The 18331-nt window shown below is 44.1% G+C and overlaps 1 protein-coding gene across 12 annotated transcripts in view; it reads left to right on the top strand.

The window, feature by feature from the left end:
* The first annotated feature begins 647 nt into the window (after positions 1 to 647).
* Positions 648 to 18331, top strand: part of DNM3 (dynamin 3) — a 307097-nt gene continuing 289413 nt past the window's right edge. For all 12 annotated transcript variants that reach the window (XR_006273647.1, XR_005294437.2, XM_038413439.2 and 9 more), the window contains exon 1: positions 648 to 863. Coding sequence is in view for 10 of the 12 variants with exons in the window: in XM_038413439.2 (XP_038269367.1) it covers positions 718 to 863 (146 nt within the window). In the remaining 2 variants the exon portion in view is untranslated. The remainder of the gene's footprint in view (positions 864 to 18331) is intronic.

Below are 18331 nucleotides of genomic sequence, written 5' to 3'. Positions count from 1 at the left end.
CATAAGTTTTCGTGAGCTACAGCTCACTTCATTGGATGCATTCGGTGGAAAATACAGGGGGGAGATTTATACACACACACACACACACAGAGAACATGAAACAAGGGGTTTTATCATACACACTGTAAGGAGAGTGATCACTCACTCAAGGGTGAGTTTGAAGGGGGTAGTAAGAAGCTGTATTTGAGCTAGGAGACAAAAAATGGATTAAAAATAATCCTCCGGCACTTAGCAGGGTTTCTTCAGATACCTAGAAGGCCAGCAAGGCGTTTCTAAGGTAAGGCGTGCTTTCTCCGAACCACAGCTCTAGGGAGGATAGAAAGAAGGGGTTTAGAACAGAAGCTGGTTGCAACGTTGGTTGGTTTGTTTGACCCTCTGCTCCTGGCCCTCACGTTAAACAGGAAAGTTTTGAGGCCCTAGAGCTATGGAGAAAAGCTTGCAAACATGACCTGTGTGTCCCTAACACGTGCAGACAGCAAAAGGTGAACCCAAGGGGCTCCCCGTGGATGGGGTAAAAAATAATCTCATGATTTAGCTTTCAAAGAAAACCCCTCTGTGACCTGTCTCGTGTGCATCCGCGCGCGCGGGGGAGGGGGGCGTGGCCAGCCGGCGCAGTGGGCGTGGCCTGGCTGGGGGGCACCGCCCCCGGGCGCGCGGGGCACTGGGCATGCGCGCGCCGTTCAGCCCTGTCCGTTACCTGTCGTCGTCGGCGGCGGGATGGAGGGGCTCATCGAGCTGGTGAACCGGCTGCAGGACGCCTTCGCGGCGCTGGGGCAGAGCTGCCTGTTGGAGCTGCCGCAGATCGCCGTGGTGGGCGGGCAGAGCGCCGGCAAGAGCTCGGCGCTGGAGAACTTCGTCTCCAGGTGAGGGGCGGCAGGGAGCCCGGCGAGCTCGGGCGGAGCCGGCTGCCGAGCCCATCGCGCCCCCCCCCTCCCCCCCGCTTATCCCGTCTAACGGCCCCGACCCCCTTTGTCACCCTCGCGCCCCCTCCCCGAACCCGCAGCCCCCCCCGGCCTCTCCCCCCCCCCCCCCCGCCAACCTGCCGCTTCCTCCTGATATCCCCTGGCCCTCAGCCGCCCCTGAGCTACCTCTTGGGAATTCCCCCTCTCGCATCCCCTCGGATCCACAGCCCCAACTCCCGGGGCTCCCCCAAATCCCTTCTCTGAAACCACTCACCCGGCTAACATCCCCAAACCCTCAGCTTCCCCCCTCGAATTGCCTCCCTGAAATACCCGCCCCCCACGGGGTGCCCTTTACAGTTAATGTTTGAGTCAGCAAAAGCTCTGGGGGCAGGTAAATCAGCGGAGGCCGTAACATTGATAGCTCTTTGCAAAGTCGTTAGGAAAATCCACTTGTCCGTCCTTGCTATGAGAACTGAAGGGCCAGTGAGCAGTGACTTGCCCCAGATGGGTTGCTAGTAGAATTGTACAAGGCTGAATTACAAGGGAAGAGTGCAGGGAGGGATGGCCGGGGGATTTTGATATCTTCCAGTTAATGAAGGTTTGCTCACAGCCTGCAGAGGCTGATGTCAGCTAGCCAGAGATGCTAAGTCACTCCAGAAAACAGCACCCACCCATGTCATTTATTTCAGGTTAAATGCTCTCTTAAGTAGCCCTTTCACAACCGAGGAGTGAGGGGTGGGGGGCTGGATAATAAAGAGAAGAAACATGTTGTAGTCTCTAGTGAATCCATCCAATGAGAGCCACAAATTTCCTCACAGGTGTCAGAAACAAAGGTTTTGTGTCTGTAAACACTGATGTGTATATATTGGAGAAATCCATGTTGTGCATATGTTTTGGGGGAATGTATGTTTGTCCAAATCTTTCTCTTGGCTGAAAGATCTGTAGCATTAAAATCACACAACTAATTTCACAGATCACGTATGGGAATGGGATATCATTTACCTTTCTTGTGCAGTTTATCTGTGCTAGAGATCCAGGAGGATGGTGCTGTGTTGAGATCAATCTGTACTTCCCTCTGAGAAATAGACAAGGTTCCTGCTGTGATTGCAACTGGGCACAAAGATTATTCAGGAGCTAGTCCCCATTGGCATATTTCACAACTTCCAGTGCTGCAGAACTAATCAAGGGAATGTAAAATGATGTGGGGAATAGAGCTTTTATTTTTCCTTTTTTTTAAAGGAGGACATAAAGTTTATTCATGAAAAGAAAAGGAGTACTTGTGGCACCTTAGAGACTAACAAATGTATTGTTGTAAGGTGCCACAAGTACTCCTTTTCTTTTTGCGGATACAGACTAACATGGCTGCTACTCTGAAACCTGTCATAAAGTTTATTAAAAAGAAAAGGAGTACTTGTAACACCTTAGAGACTAACAAATTTATTAGAGCATAAGCTTTCGTGAGCTACAGCTCACTTCATCAGATGCATCCGATGAAGTGAGCTGTAGCTCACGAAAGCTTATGCTCTAATAAATTTGTTAGTCTCTAAGGTGCCACAAGTACTCCTTTTCTTTTTGCGAATACAGACTAACACGGCTGCTACTCTGAAACCTGTCATAAAGTTTATTGACCTTTAACTGAGCACTGTTCGGTCTCAAAATATTTATGAAGAGCCCATTTGTTTCTGTGATGTAGAAAAAAATTAGTATAACTTGAATAACATCAGTTAAAATCTTATTATGCTTGGATACTTAATAGTGATCTTTCTGGGAAAATATAAATATTGAAGAAACAACTATAAATACCACATGGGATTCTAGTTTTTGCTGATCAATGGGCTTGGCTTAAAACTGACATAACGTTGTATGCAGTGTTGTAGCCGTTGTGGCTGTGTTTTGGTCTCACTCATTGCCATTGTAGTAAGCATTACTTGGCAGGACATACAGTAGGAACTTTATGCTACAGTATTCAAAATTCAGTCTTTTAGATTTTTTTTCATTTTTTTTTTTCTTTCAACATTTTGGCAAAGGTGTTGTACCGGCATATGTATAAACACTTGTACAATTCATAGTGCATGTACAGAACCAAATGTGGTGTTAAATACTGGTGTAATATATCAGTGATTTCCAACCTTTTGAAAGCAGAGATCCACTTAAGGGGGGGGGGAAGCCAATGTGCTGCTCAGTATAACCTCTCCATGTGTGGGAGCACTTACCCTAAATTAAGATGTGCATGTCTTCTACATACTCCTTCCTTCTTTGGAAACTGTTGGTGTGTAGATCTTTATAATACAATATTTTTCCTTTTTCACATGCTTTGATAAGCAATGAAATAGCCAGCAGTGTTGGTATTGACAGAACTGCCAGTCCCAAAAGTTCAAAAATCCTGGGATTGGCCCCCAAAACATGAGTTTAAAAAACAAAACAAAAAGCCACCAACCAAGAGTTTAAATAATGTTTTTGGACTGATTTATCACTTTTGCACTCCCCCTGCCCACCTACAGTGTTTTTGACAATTGCTGTGTTTCCCACTTTCACACTTATAGTAAAGAAGATCATTTTGATCTTCTAATGAGCGCTCCTGCAGTGAGGATCCTGAGGACCCATAGTTCTAGGTGCTTTACAAAATGTGGTAAGAGACAAAAACAACAAGGAGTCTGGTGGCACCTTAAAGAAGTGGGGTTTTTTACTCACAAAAGCTTTATGCCCTAATAAATCTGTTAGTATTTAAGGTGCCACCAGACTCCTTGTTGTTTTTGTGGATGCAGACTAACACTGATACTTATGGTAAGAGACAGTCTCTTCCCTGAAGAGCTTACCAACTAGTGCAAAGTAAAGTGGTGAGTCTATGATGTGGGAGCTGCAACGTGGACTTGCCAGACTCATCTCATATAATTGTGATGGCTACAACCTTTTAATCCCTGCTGAGCTGGGCCAGATTTACACTGGTGACCTACCAGTGACGGGCTTTACAACTCATTGGGACAGGGGTACTGGAAAAGTTTGTATAGTGGGGCTGCTGAGAGCCAAACTGTAAACCCCATATATGATGGAAACCACTTCAAGCCAGAGGATGAGGCCGCACCCCTGGCACCACTAGTTCCAGCACCTATGCACTGGGATGCCTCAGGGCATTGCTGTCTCTATAAATACTGATGAGAGTGATGCTAAATTTTTGGTAACAATAACCTTATTAAATCAAGTTCTTACCTTTTTGGAGTTTACACAGGCATGAGATCCTACTCGGACATATGCAAAATCTCTCATACATTGCTGTCAGTCTCGCGCATGCTGAGTGTGCTTTACCTTGTTGTGTCCAAGGGAAAGCTGTCACTAAACCAAATACAGATAGTGAAAATGTAACAGTAAAACAGGTATTAACAGAGCATTCAAATCCACATTCAAATCCACATCAAATACCATGTTTTGCAAAATAAAATCAGTCCACGGTCCTTACACTCACTCTCACGTATATGTATTCTTTTTTCATCAGCAGTTTTTGACCCCACAGCCTTCATAAGCACAGTACAGACCACTCCAGTTCAGCTATAGCATTAGCCTGTGGTGGGAAAGCATGTTATCCTGTGTGGACCAGACCATGCATGGAGATGTGACATACATGTTGTCAGTGGATTTCACAAGTGTTTGTGAGGCAGTAGTGGAATGCTGGGCATCAAGATTCTTGGTTTCTCATCTTAGCACTGGGAGTAGATTGGGGACTAGTGGTTACAGATAGCATAATTAATGTGACAACCTCCCGTTTGGGGTTGTCTGTAGAAGCTGGATGTAAAAGCATGAGCCTCATTCTACCAATTGAGCAATCAGATTTTCTAGTGTGCAAGCACTAAGAGTTGTGAATCGCTGTGACCTGACTGCTAGGTGTAGGTACACTGTGTTAGTGTGGAGTACAGCAGCATCTAGTTTGCAGTAGCCCTTCTGAAGGGCTGTATGGGAGAATGTCTGAGGCTTGACTCTAAGACTTGGGTTCCATTTCCAGCTCTGAGTGAAGTGATTTTGTACAAGTTCTCAGTTATCTTGTCTGTGAAATGGGTGAATGATGCACATTGGTATTGTCCTTTAAGGTAGCAGTATGAAGTTTGTTTAATAATGGAGGTTGTGGAGGGCACAGAAATACTAATGGCAGTCAGTGGAAGTCTGGTCTCTGACCTTGCAGTTACAAACTACAAGCTTTGGAATTATGTGAAGGGGGCAGTAGGGCTGTCCCTAGCCATTCTGGAGCCCTATGTAGCCCCCCCCATGGGGTGTGTGTGTGGGGCCCCAGGCCTCGGGGGGGGGGGTGGCTGGCTTAGGGGGTAGGAGGGAACCCCCCCCCCAGCACTCACCAGCGGTGTGCCTGGGGCCAGGTCGCTGCACTTCCCGCCACCAGAGAGCGCAGGCCTGGCTCTGCAGCACTCCTCAGGGGTGGGAAGAGGTGGGGTGGAATAGAGTGAGGGCTTTAGGGAATGGGTGGAGTGGGGGCAGGGCGGGGCAGTGGCCCTGGGGTAGAGGCAGGGCAGGGGCTGGAGCAGCATGCAGCTGCGCAGGGCACTCCAAATTTCCTGGTGCCCTACACAGCTGCATACTTTGCGTAGGGGTAAGTACAGCCCTGGGGAACAGGGTGGACTTGTGGATAGAGCACTAGACTGGGACTGAGACAACCTAGGTTCTATTTCCCTGCTCTGCCGCATCCAGCTGGGTATTGTCACCGTGCTGTACCTTTGTTTCCCCATCAGCAAAATGGGAGAAAATAATACTTGCTTCCTTTGCAAAGCACTTTGAGATAGGTATTAGTATTATTTTTTTGCTTTCCCAAAACTGAGCAATGGCCAGAAATTCTTGTCATAATGAGATGCCTGTAGCAGGGCTAAATTTGTGTTACTTGCTGTTGCAATTGCATGAATTGGCAATAGTGCATTTAAAGTATCATCACTGATAGCTGAGTTAGCACCCATTGAAACGCATAATGTTCATGCTTCAGAGCTGGTATTTTGGAGTCAGTGCAAACTTAGGCAGACATTTCTGATTTGGTTACACTTGGGGCATATTTTGAAGGTTTTCTTTGACAGTGTAACGACTAGATGATCTCCTGAGGTCCCTTCCAACCCTGATATTCTATGATCTAGAGACTCTCAAGACTCTGGAGAACAAGTGAGAGGTTGTCTGCGCCTCTCTGGCGAGTCCTTCCCCCAGGGGAGCATTTGTGCTAAACATTTGGAGGAAACAGTATTGTCTACCACTGTCTGAGGAACGAAGACTGTAAGAACAACACACATTCTTCCATTCTGCCCCCCTCCCCGCCTTGGTGGATAATTGTAGTAAAAGTAAATGTGCACAAACTAATAACCAAGGAGTCTAGCAGTGTGGGAGCCAGCAGGAGAGAGAGTCAAAGGCATAAAGAGAAGTTAGGTACCTGATTGCCATTGCAAGTCAATGAGAATTGGGCACCTAGGCTCGGATACTCAAAAGCATTAGGAGCTTAACTGCTGTTTAAATCGATGGAAGTTAGGGGCCCAAGTACCTTTGAGGATCTGTGCCTGGTGCCTGGTTCTGTACCATTGACTTTAGTGGGTGCCTGATCAAGGCCTGTACCCCGTTTGTACTTTTTGAAAATTTTCCCTGCAAGCTAATGAGTAATAATATACAAGAAAAATAATGGCAGGAGGGCAGGAAACAAACTTGTAAATTGTACCTAATGTGAATGGTTTTCAGAAGTTGGGAAAAGCACAGCAGAGACTTGTCCAGAGGAGAATCCATTCAGCAGAGTGAATTTTTAAGATGGCAGCTCCCCTATGCTTATTGTGCTCTTCTCAGAGGCTCTTTATTCAGTCCTAAGTGGAATAACCTTATTTTCTGACTTTTATGAATATTTAAGTATTAATAATTAGCTTTCAAAAATGAAAACTCTCTATTTCCTACTTTGCTTAATGTAATTGGCATGTGGCAAAGTAATTGCTTTATACGGGATGTAGACTTTTGATTATAATCACGTCATTCACAGTCAAACATACACAGCAGACTGTGCATTTTAATTTTCAAAGCCTGAGGTTCTGTTCTGTAATATGATTTTGCTGCCTTCTTAGAATCTACCATTATTTCTTGACCATTTCCTCACCAGTACTTACTCTTTAGCAGCAGTATGTGTTGTTTTTATTCTTGTTTTTGGTCCCTCTTTCAAACATGTCCTGTGCACGTTTCCCAAATGACAGCATTTCCTCATGTGAATATGTAATTCTTTTACTTTGCAGTGGTAATTACTAATGCTAAAAGTCTATATCAAGTTGTGAGGGGAAAAAGAAGAGAGTTCAGCTGACTGTCGAAGCTAAGCATTTGATATTTGCAGAGAAAACACGCCTGTTTAATGGAGCTTGTGCATTCTAGGGAGGCATAGAGTACAATGGCTGCAATGATTTTAACTGTAATAATAAATTGTACTGTCATAGGATTAACCAGCGAGGAATCTCCTAGAAAATTGGTAGCTTTTTCTCCAGCTTTTGAGACCAGAGAAAAGAAATAGATTCAAACTAAAATACAGGTGTGTTTTTTTTTTAATCTTAAGGATCTAATGAAAGTGGAAATGCTCTTCTTCAAACATGTAATTTCCCTCCTTTCCGTCAATTTAATTAAAGCATTGTACAGCTTGTGGTTACTCCATTAATCTAGTTATCAAAATATTCTGGTGTACTGCATTGTTTCTGGGTATTTAAATATATATTCCACTGAATAGAGGTCATGTGCCATTGTCTAGTTCCCTATTTAATATCCTTTCAACATATCATATTTATAACTGTTCTACAACCTCTAAATGTGTATATGTGATAAGGATTACCTTCCCCCTACTCTTCCATTAAATATGAACTTGATAGATGTGGACTTTGAACTGCTATTCATGCATACAAGCTTAGAGAATTATTGATAGATGCAATGTGTAAACAAAATAAATGTGTATTTCACTATAATGCATTCGACAACAAGTGATCAAATTGATACTCTTCATGTAGAAGGCAAGGTTTTTTCCTTAGAATTTTAAGTTTAAGCAACCTCCTCCTTATTTTTGGCAGATAGTCTTAATTGTTAGAATGCTTACCTTTTTTTAAGGAAATCTGTGTTTGATAATGAACAGTAAAGTGAGCTCTTGGACATGTAGTCTGGTACCTGAGGCTCTTAATCCAGTATTTAAGCAGTTTGTAGGGATGTCAAGTCAAAATGTATTAGCAGATGATATGTAAACATTTTCATAGGCCTTCTCTTTACAAAAAAGCTTTCAGATTAGTTGTAAGGCAGACAGTGTCATGTTATCTGACTTGAGCCCAGATGTGAATCATGAGAGTTTGATCCTTGCTCAGTTGGATTGTCAACAGTTCAGAATAATCAAAAAACACTTCTATTTAATGGTTATATAGAGGATACTCTTCATGTAACTTTCCTATTCTGTATAGGACTAGGATAATTGATGACTTTATAGTAACCATGAACTTAATATTTTGGGTCTGTTCCGGACCTAAATAACCTTTAAAACGTGTAAGAGGTGTCTGTTAGCAGTCCAATCCTGCACAGTGCTGAGATTTTTATTGTCCTTGAATTGAGAACACTTATTTCACAGGAGGAACCTGTGGCCAGATTTTTAAAGGTATATAAGCACCTAATGAGATTCTCGAAAGCGCCTAGGTGCCTACAGCCTATTGATTTCAATGTCCCATTTGAAATCCGGTGGGAGGGAGGGGCCTAGTGAGGTTGTTTGGAAGTGCCTATCTGCATCTTGAGGCACCTAAATATCTTTAAAAATGTAGTCCTTGCTGCCTCTTAGGATTGTGTCCTAAACTTGGGGCTTGGCTGAGAGGGAGTAAACAGGTTACCAGTGTCCTTTTCTTTTGTTCTCTCTAATAGGCACGCTCTGAAGGATTTCGCTCTCATTAACTTCTGAAACGTGACAGCCCTATTCATAGGTCAAACAGAGGAGAAATCCTAGAAGAGCTTTTAAAGGAAAGATATTTGTAATATTGCTATTTGGCTATTCTACTGTAAATACAAAAAGGAAGTGTGTAATGGTTACAACAGGATAGAGGTAGCCAGGACTTGGGGACTCTATTCCCATCTCTGCCACTGACTCATTGTGCGGGATTGAACAAGTTACTTAACCACTCTGCTTCTGTTTCCATATCTGTAAAATGCATACAAGGGTGCTTGCTTCAAACGTTAACCTTGACAGCACCTGTGTGAAGTCCTGAGATGGAAGGTGGGGTATAAGAATTTAACAGTATTATAAAATAAGTTCATATGCAGGAATGTCATCTTTCATTTACATTAGTGTTTACAGCTGCCACGTGAGCAGTGATGAAAGGACCCATTGGTGAGCAAGTCTAAAAATACACTTGAACAAGGAGTTATCTAGACTGATAGATTCTCTCTCCTTAAATGATGCATATTGTGATGAATAAGCCGTATAAGACAAATAACTTAGTTACGTTATGCAGATCTAAAAGCCCCTATTACTTGATGAACAAGGTGTTTTTACACAAGCACCTAGCTTTTGGCATCCTTAAAGAATGTCAGAATCCAAACGCCTCCTTGGGTTTTTAATATATACTGGATTATCTTCCTGCAGTGTCATGCCTATCCTTTCATAACATTGCCTCTGTAAATCCCCACAGTAGAAATCATGTGCTTTGCCATAGAACTAATTTCAAAGCAGTTAGCCTTTAGGTCTGCAGTACATGTCCTGTAGATTCAGTGTTCTAGAGAACACATTGCATATGATCATGTACGTGACCATATACTGCTTTTTTTTTTCTACCCTCTCCCCCATGCTTTTTGGTTCCAGTCTATTCCCTCTGCTGCTCTCACCACTAATCTGGCCCTTGACATCTCTGCATTTGATTCACACTGCTTCAGCAGGGTGGAAGGCTTGATTGTATTGTATCTGAGTAATAGTATAATATAGACAAATTAGATAGCTATACAGTCACATGGTTCCGATTGTTTAATTATACAGTCTTATGCATCCTTTGATCTTTTATATTTCTCTTCTTTTTCAAAATACAAAAACAAATCAACAATGGAAAAGATGTTTAATATGACAATCAGTGTTACTGGCAAGACCAAGGAATGTAAACATAAGACAGTAGCTAAAGGCATAAAGCAATAGTTTCCTTTTCCTTTCTAATTTTGACAAGGAGAAGCGTGAGTGCATGATCATAAGATCAGAGTATATTAGCTACAAATATAACCCAAAGCATGTTTTGGTAATGATATTATGTATGAGTCATGTTGCATCAATACGTTTTAGCGTGTGTTTCTCCATTTTGTGTTTCAGCAGTGACGTTGGTCTCTGTACTAATACAGGTATTTGCAGGTGTCTTCTCTTGATAACTCCTAGTCATGGTTCATCATATTTGTATTAATACATCTTGACCAATAAATCAGAGGTCCCCAAACTGTTGGGTGCACCCCTGGGGGACACAGAGGAACATTCAGGATATGTGGCTGAGGCCCAGGCCAGCCCCCACAGAGGCAGGGAGGGAGTGCCACCTAACTCCGCTCCTGTCCCCGCCCCTGGCTGCCAGACCTCCACCCGGACCCCGCCTGCCAGCCCTAGCCCTGTCACTGTCCCCAGCTGTGGCACCGGCCCCAGCCTCAGCCCCCTTACCCTTGTCCACGTCCTTCCCTCCGAAGCCCCGGCCCTGGATCTGGGGGCGGGCGTGTGTGTGTGGATGGGGCAAAGGGGGACGTGAGGTGAAAAGTTTGGGGACCACTGTAATAAACAATAATTTATCCAACTGGTTACATTTTTAGTGTTCACTGGTGTAATCAAAGACTATTTAACTACACTGTAAACTCTTTGAGTCAGGGACAAGTCTCTTTGTTCTGTGTTTGGTATAGCACAGTGGGGCCCTAGTCTATGGCTGGGGTTCCTACATGCTACCTCAATACAAACAATAAATATCATTTTATGGAATCACTTCATTTGGTAGCTTGATGGTGCTGTAAGGACTACTAGCAATCCTTTGGAGCTGCATATCTCAGTATGTAGTGTAAATACATTTACAATGGGAAAAGATTAGTTTAACTGTGATCTTGTATCATATTTTTTAATGAGTTGCACTGAAATGAACAAGGCAGCATTATTTGATTAGAGATCCCATTTATTTACATGCCAGGCTTTGATGTACTGCCAGACTCTGTCTGTGATGGCCTTGGGGATGTGAGAGAAGATTGATGATATAGTCTCATCATATGGGAATGATAACACTCTTTCCACTCCATTATTATCTCTGGAAGATGTTAAATAGAAGCTACTTAAGGTAGACATTTTTAAATGAGCAGGCCCAGATAGCTTGCATCCAAGAGTATTAAAAGAGCTGGCTGAGGAGCTCACTTGATCATTAAAGTTGATTTTCAATAAGTCTTGGAACAGTGTGGAAGTTCAAGAAGACTGGAAAAGAAAGCTAATAGTATGCCAATATTTAAAAAGGGTAAATGAGATGACCGATGTAATTATAGGCCTGTCAGCCTGACGTTGATTCTGGGCAAGATAATGGAGTAGCTGGTATGGGATTCGAATAACAAATTAAAGCAGGGTAATTTAATTAATGGAAATCAGTACGGGTTTATGGAAAATAAATCCTGTCAAACTAATTTGATATCTTTTTTTGAGATTACAGGGTTGGCTGATAAAGGTAATGGTGTTGTCTTAGACTTCTGTAAGATGTTTGACTTGGTACTGCACGACATTTTGATTAAAAAAACTAGAATGGTATAAAATTAACATGGCACACATTAAATAGCTTAAAAGCTGGCTAGCTGATAGGTCTCAAAATGTAATTGTAAATGGAGAGTCGTCACTGAGTGGTTGTGGTTCCAGTTGGGTTCTGCAGGGATCGGTTCTTGGCCCTATGCTATTTAATATTTTTATTAATGACTTGGAAGAAAACATAAAATCATTATTAATAAAGTCTGCAGATGACACACAAGTTAGGGGATCTGAAATAACGAAGAAGACAGGTCAATGATAGAGTGATCTGGATTGTTTGGTAAGCTGGGCACATGCAAACAATATGCATTTTAATATGGCTATATGTAAACGTATCCGTCTAGGAACAAGGAATGCAGGCCATACTCTAGAGGATGGGGGACTCTGAAAAAGATTAGGGGGTCATGGTGGATAGTCAGCTGAATATGAGCTCCCCATGTGATGATGTGGCAAAAGAGCTAATGTGACCCTGGGATGCCTAAACGGGAATCTTGAGTAGTAGTAGCGAGCTTATTTTACCTCTGTATTTGGCACTGGTGTGACCACTGCTGTATTTTCCACCGAATGCATCCGATGAAGTGAGCTGTAGCTCACGAAAGCTTATGCTCAAATAAATTTGTTAGTCTCTAAGGTGCCACAAGTACTCATTTTCTTTTTTTGCTGGAATAGTGTATTCAGTTCTGGTGCCCACAATTAAAGAAGGATGTTGATAAATTGGAGAGGTTCTAAGAAGATCCACAAGAATGATTAAAGGATTAGAAAAATGCCTTGGAGTGATAGACTCATAAGAACATAAAAAAAGCCATCTTGGTTAACCAAGGTCCATCTAGCCCAGTAGCCTGTCTTCTGACAGTGGCCAATGCCAGGTGCCCCAGAGGGAATGAACAGAACAGGCAATCATCAAGTGATCCATCCCCTATCACCCATTCCCAGCTTCTGGCAAACAGAGGCTAAGGACACCATCCTCGCCCATCCTGGCTAATAGCCATTGATGGATCTATCCTCCATTAATTTATCTAGTTCTTTTTTGAGCCCTCATAGGGCTCAATCCATTTAGCTTAACAAAGGAGATTAAGGGATGACTTGATTACAATCTATAAGTATCTATTCAAGGAACAAATATTTAATAATCTCTTCAATCTAGCAGAGAAAGGCGGAACACAATCCCATGGCTGGAAGTTGAAGCTAAACAAATTCAGACTGGAAATAAGTCATGAATCTTTAACAGTGAGGCTAATTAACCACTGGAACAATTTACTGAGGGTCATGGTGGATTCTCCATCAGTGGCAATTTTGAAATCCAGATTAGATGTTTTTTCTAACATATCTGCTCTAGGAATTTTTTGGGGGGAAGTTCTATGACTTGTGTTATTGATACAGGAAGACACACTAGATCACAGTTGTTCCTTCTGGTCTTGGAATCTATGAATCATAGCTGTGGATAATAGGAATTTTGAAGCACTCTTAAACCTAGCACTTCTAGCATCAATGCCAGGATTTTATAATTTGAGAAAACTTGGCTTTGTATTAATTTTAACATTTTAGCTTAATATTTTTGCACACTAATATGTAAATAGATTTTCTTCCACAAAATTAAGAGAGAAATTTGATTGAATTCAATGAGAGTGTTACCATTTACTTCACTACAGCCAGAATTTCACTCTGAATATCACTTTGAATATCAACAAAGATACAATTTACATTTTAAAACTATCTTAAGATTTGATTTGTTTGCTGTTTATCAAACAGGTTTTTAACACAGTAATTTCTAGTATTTGGGATATTTTTAAAAGTGCAATAGGTATTAAGTTCTGTTTTTAATGAATTAAACAGTGGCAAATGCGTAATGCTTTGTGGTAGACATAAGAAAAGTTGTAAGGCATTTTAAACCTCTGTATCGGGTGGATTAAAAGAGCTATATTCCAGACCTGTTCAGCAGCCAGACTGGATCCACCAAAGCAAATTTGTTACACACTCCATAAGGGGCACTGTGGCATCCTTGTCTGACATCTGCAGAGTTGCAACATGGTCATCTATTAATTCTTTCACTAACCATTATAAAAGAAGTGCCCTTTTCGACCAAATACAGGTTTTGGACAGTGATAGGCTATACTACCTATGTGGGACTTGGTTCATGAAGCCCCAGAATTCTAGGCTATTAGGATTCTATGATGGTAGGCAAGGGTTAATGGACTGGCACCAGCAGCAGCTCAGTCTCGTTAAGTTTTCCTGGAAACTAGCTTGGAAAACATAAAAGGAGTAGAAAGAGAAAGTTAAGTGCCAGGAGTGGCTGGAGAACCTAAGAATCATTCTGAGAAGCTGGTCTGTAGAGGAAATCATTCAAAAACAATTGTTTGCAGGGGCGGGGGCGTGTAAGTGCTGAGAAAAGGGTGTTTGGGATTTGTTGGGTTTTTTTTCTCCTTGAATAAAGGAGAGAACAGAGGACTTTTGTTTGGTTAACCCTGAGGCAAGGGAGTTTGGGACTTGTTTGCCTTGAGTATGGGGAGAGGGATTTATGGGACTGGATTCAGCATAATCCTAGAGTATATTTTGTTTCGTTCTTTTTCCTTTTCGGTATGCGTGGCCTTCTTTAGGGTGTGTCTAAACTACGAAATTAGGTTGAATTTATAGAAGTCAGTTTTGTAGAAAGCGTTTTTATACAGTCGAGTTTGTGTCCCCACAAAATGCTGTAAGTGCATGCAGTCGGCGGACTGTGTCCACAGTACCAAGGCAAGAGTTGACTTCCAGAGCTTTGCACTGTGGGTAGCTATCCTACAGTTCCCGCAGTCTCCACTGCCCATTTGAATTCTGGATAGAAATCCCAGTGCCAGATGGGACTAAAACATTGTCGCGGGTGGTTCTGGGTACATATCGTCAGGCTCCCGTTTCCTCCCTCCTTCCATAAAAGCAAGGGCAGACAATCGTTTTGCGCCTTTTTTCTTGAGTTACCTGTGCAGACGCCATACCACGGCAAGCATGGAGCCCGCTCAGCTAACCATCACTGTATGTCTCCTGGGTGCTGGCGGACATGGTACTGCATTGCTACACAGCAGCAGTTTATTGCCTTTTGGCAGCAGACAGTGCAGTATGGACTGGTAGCTGTCGTCGACGTAGTCCTGGGTGCTCTTTTAACCGGGCGCCTGCGCAAACATGGAGTGACTCAGCTAGGTCATTTCCCTTGTTTTGTCTCATGGCGATTGAGTCCTACCGGCAGTGCACTGTCCTTTAATTTGCAGCCAGCAGAAGACGATGGCCAGTAGTCATACCGCACCATCTTCTGCCGAGCACCCAGGAGGTGACGATGGCTAGCGGTCATACTGCACAGTCTGCTGCCAGCATGATGTATAAAGATAGATGAAGTGGCTCAAAACAAGAAATAGACCAGATTTGTTTTGTATTCATTTTCTCCCCCTCCCTCTGTGAAATCGACAGCCTGCTAAACCCAGTTTTGAGTTCTTTCCTTGAGGTTTTGAGTTCTATCCTTGAGGCGGCCATTCAGTTTCTCGCAAAGCCACCCCCTTTGTTGATTTTAATTCCCTGTAAGGCAACCCGGTAAGCCATGTTGTCAGTCGCCCCTCCCTCCGTCAAGGCAACAGCAGACAATCGTTCCGCGCCTTTTTTCTGTGCAGACGCCATACCACGGCAAGCATGGAGCCCGCTCGGATCACTTTGGCAATTGGGAGCACATTAAACACCACACGTATTATCCAGCAGTATATGCAGCACCAGAACCTGGCAAAGCGAAACCAGGCGAGTAGGTGACATCAGCACAGTGATGAGAGTGATGAGTACATGGACACAGACTTCTCTCAAAGCACGGGCCCTGCCAATGTGGACATCATGGTGCTAATGGAGCAGGTTCATGCAGTGGAATGCCGATTCTGGGCTCGGGAAACAAGCACAGACTGGTGGGACCGCATAGTGTTGCAGGTCCGGGACAATTCCCAGTGGCTGCGAAACTTTCGCATGCAAAAGGGCACTTTCATGGAACTTTGTGACTTGCTTTCCCCTGCCCTGAGGCGCAAGAATACCAAGATGAGAGCAGCCCTCACAGTTGAGAAGTGAGTGGCAATAGCCCTGTGGAAACTTGCAATGCCAGACAGCTACCGGTCAGTCGGGAATCAATTTGGAGTGGGCAAATCTACTGTGGGAGCTTCTGTGATGCAAGTAGCCAACGCAATCAAAGATCTGCTGATATCAAGGGCAATGACCCTGGGAAATGTGTAGATCATAGTGGATGGCTTGTTGCAATGGGATTCCCTAACCGTAGTGGGGTCATAGACAGAACCCGTATCCCTATCTTGGCACCGGAGCACCAAGCCCACAAGTACATAAACCGCAAGGGGTACTTTTCAATAGTGCTGTAAGTATTGGTGGATCAAAAGGGACGTTTCACCGACATCAACGTGGGATGGCCGGGAAAGGTACATGACGCTCGCATCTTCAGGAACTCTGATCTGTTTCAAAAGCTGCAGGAAGGGACTTTCTTCCCAGACCAGAAAACAACGGTTGGGGATGTTGAAATGCCTATAGTTATCCTTGGGGACCCAGCCTACCCCTTAATGCCATGGCTTATGAAGCTGTACACAGGCAGCCTGGACAGTGGTCAGGAGCTGTTCAGCTGCAGGCTGAGCAAGTGCAGAATGGTGGTAGAATGTGCATTTGGACGTTTAAAAGCGCACTGGCGCAGTTTACTGACTCGGTTAGACCTCAGCGAAACCAATATTCCCACTGTTATTACTGCTTGCTGTGCTCTCCACAATATCTGTGAGAGTAAGGGGGAGACATTTATCGAGGGGTGGGAGGTTGAGGCAAATCGCCTGGCCGCTGGTTACGCACAGCCAGACACCAGGGGGGTTAGAAGAGCACAGGAGGGTGCAGTGCGCATCAGAGAAGCTTTGAAAACCAGTTTCATGACTGGCCAGGCTATGGTGTGAAAGTTCTGTTTGTTTCTCCTTGATGAAACCCCCCGTCCCTTGGTTCACTCTACTTCCCTGTAAGCTAACCACACTCCCCACCTCCCTTCGATCACCGCTTGCAGAGGCAATACAATCATTGTTGCTTCACATTCATGCATTCTTTATTAATTCATCACACCAATAGGGGGATAATTACCAAGGTAGCCCAGGAGGGGTGGTGGAGGAGGGAAGGACAAAGCCACACAGCACTTTAAAAGTTTAAAACATATTGAATGCCAGCCTTCTGTTACTTGGGCAATCCTCTGGGGTGGAGTGGCTGGGTGGCCGGAGGCCCCCCCAACACATTCTTGGACATCTGGGTGAAGAGGCTATGGAACTTGGGGAGGAGGGCAGTTGGTTACACAGGGGCTGTAGCGGCGGTCTGTGCTCCTGCCTCCTCTCATCACGCTGCTGCCACCATTCAGCTTCAGCTCTCTCTTCAGCCCGCCACCTCTCCTCCCGGTCATTTTGTGCTTTCCTGCACTCTGACATTGTCTGCCTCCATGCATTTGTCTGTGCTTTGTCAGTGTGGGAGGACAGCATGAGCTAAGAGAACACTTCATTGTGAGTGCGTTTTTTTTTTGCCTTCTAATCTTCGCTAGCCTCTGGGAAGGAGAAGATCCTGTGATCCTTGAAACACATGCAGCTGGTGGAGGAAAAAAAAAGGGACAGTGGTATTTAAAAAGATGCATTTTTATAGAACATTGGGTACACTCTCAACATTACATACGTAGCACACGTGCTTTCATTACAAGGTCGCATTTTGCCTCCCCGTGGCTAACATTGGGGAACATTTCTGTTCAGCCATAGTCAAACAGCCCAGCAGGAACAGGTACCTCTGAATGTCCCCTTAAGAAAAGCACCCTATTTCAACCAGGTGACCATGAATGATATAGCTCTCCTGAGGATAACACAGAGAGATAAAGAACGGATGTTGTTTGAACGCCAGCAAACATATGCTCCAATGCTTTGTTCCACAATGATTCCCGAGTACGTGCTACTGGCCTGGAGTGGTAAAGTGTCCTACCATGGTGGATGGAATAAGGTTGCCCTCCCCAGAAACCTTTTGCCCTGGCATTCGTGGCTCTCCTGGATGTACTCCCAAAGCCTTTGCAAATTAATCATTAAACATGCTTGCTTTTAAACCGTGTATACTGTTTTGAAAGGTACACTCACCAGAGGTCCCTTCTCCGCCTGGTGGGTCCGGGAGGCAGCCTTGGGTGGGTTCGGGGGGTACTGGCTCCAGGTCCAGAGTGAGAAACAGTTCCTAGCTGTCGGGAAAACTGGTTTCTCCGCTTGTTCGCTGTGAGCTATCTACAGCCTTCTCATCATCATCTTCCTCGTCCCCAAAACCTGCTTCCATGTTGCCTCCATGTCCATTGAAGGAGTCAAACAACACGGCTGGGATAGTGGTGGCTGAGCCCCCTAAAATGGCATGCAGCTCATCGTAGAAGCAGGATGTTTGGGGCTCTGACCCAGAGCGGCTGTTCGCCTTTCTGGTTTTCTGGTAGGCTTGCCTCAGCTCCTTAAGTTTCACGCGGCACTGCTTCGGGTCCCTGTTATGGCCTCTGTCCTTCATGCCCTGGGAGATTTTCACAAATGTTTTGGCATTTTGAAAACTGGAACGTAGTTCTGATAGCACAGGTTCCTCTCCCCATACAGCAATCAGATCCCATACCTCCCGTTCGGTCCGTGCTGTAGCTCTTTTGCGATTCTGGGTCTCCATC

The sequence above is a fragment of the Dermochelys coriacea genome, chromosome 8, assembly GCF_009764565.3.
Source record: "Dermochelys coriacea isolate rDerCor1 chromosome 8, rDerCor1.pri.v4, whole genome shotgun sequence".
Taxonomy (NCBI): Eukaryota; Metazoa; Chordata; order Testudines; family Dermochelyidae; genus Dermochelys; species Dermochelys coriacea.
The sequence above is the reverse complement of the archived record's forward strand: the minus strand, read 5'-3'. Positions and strand labels throughout refer to the sequence as shown.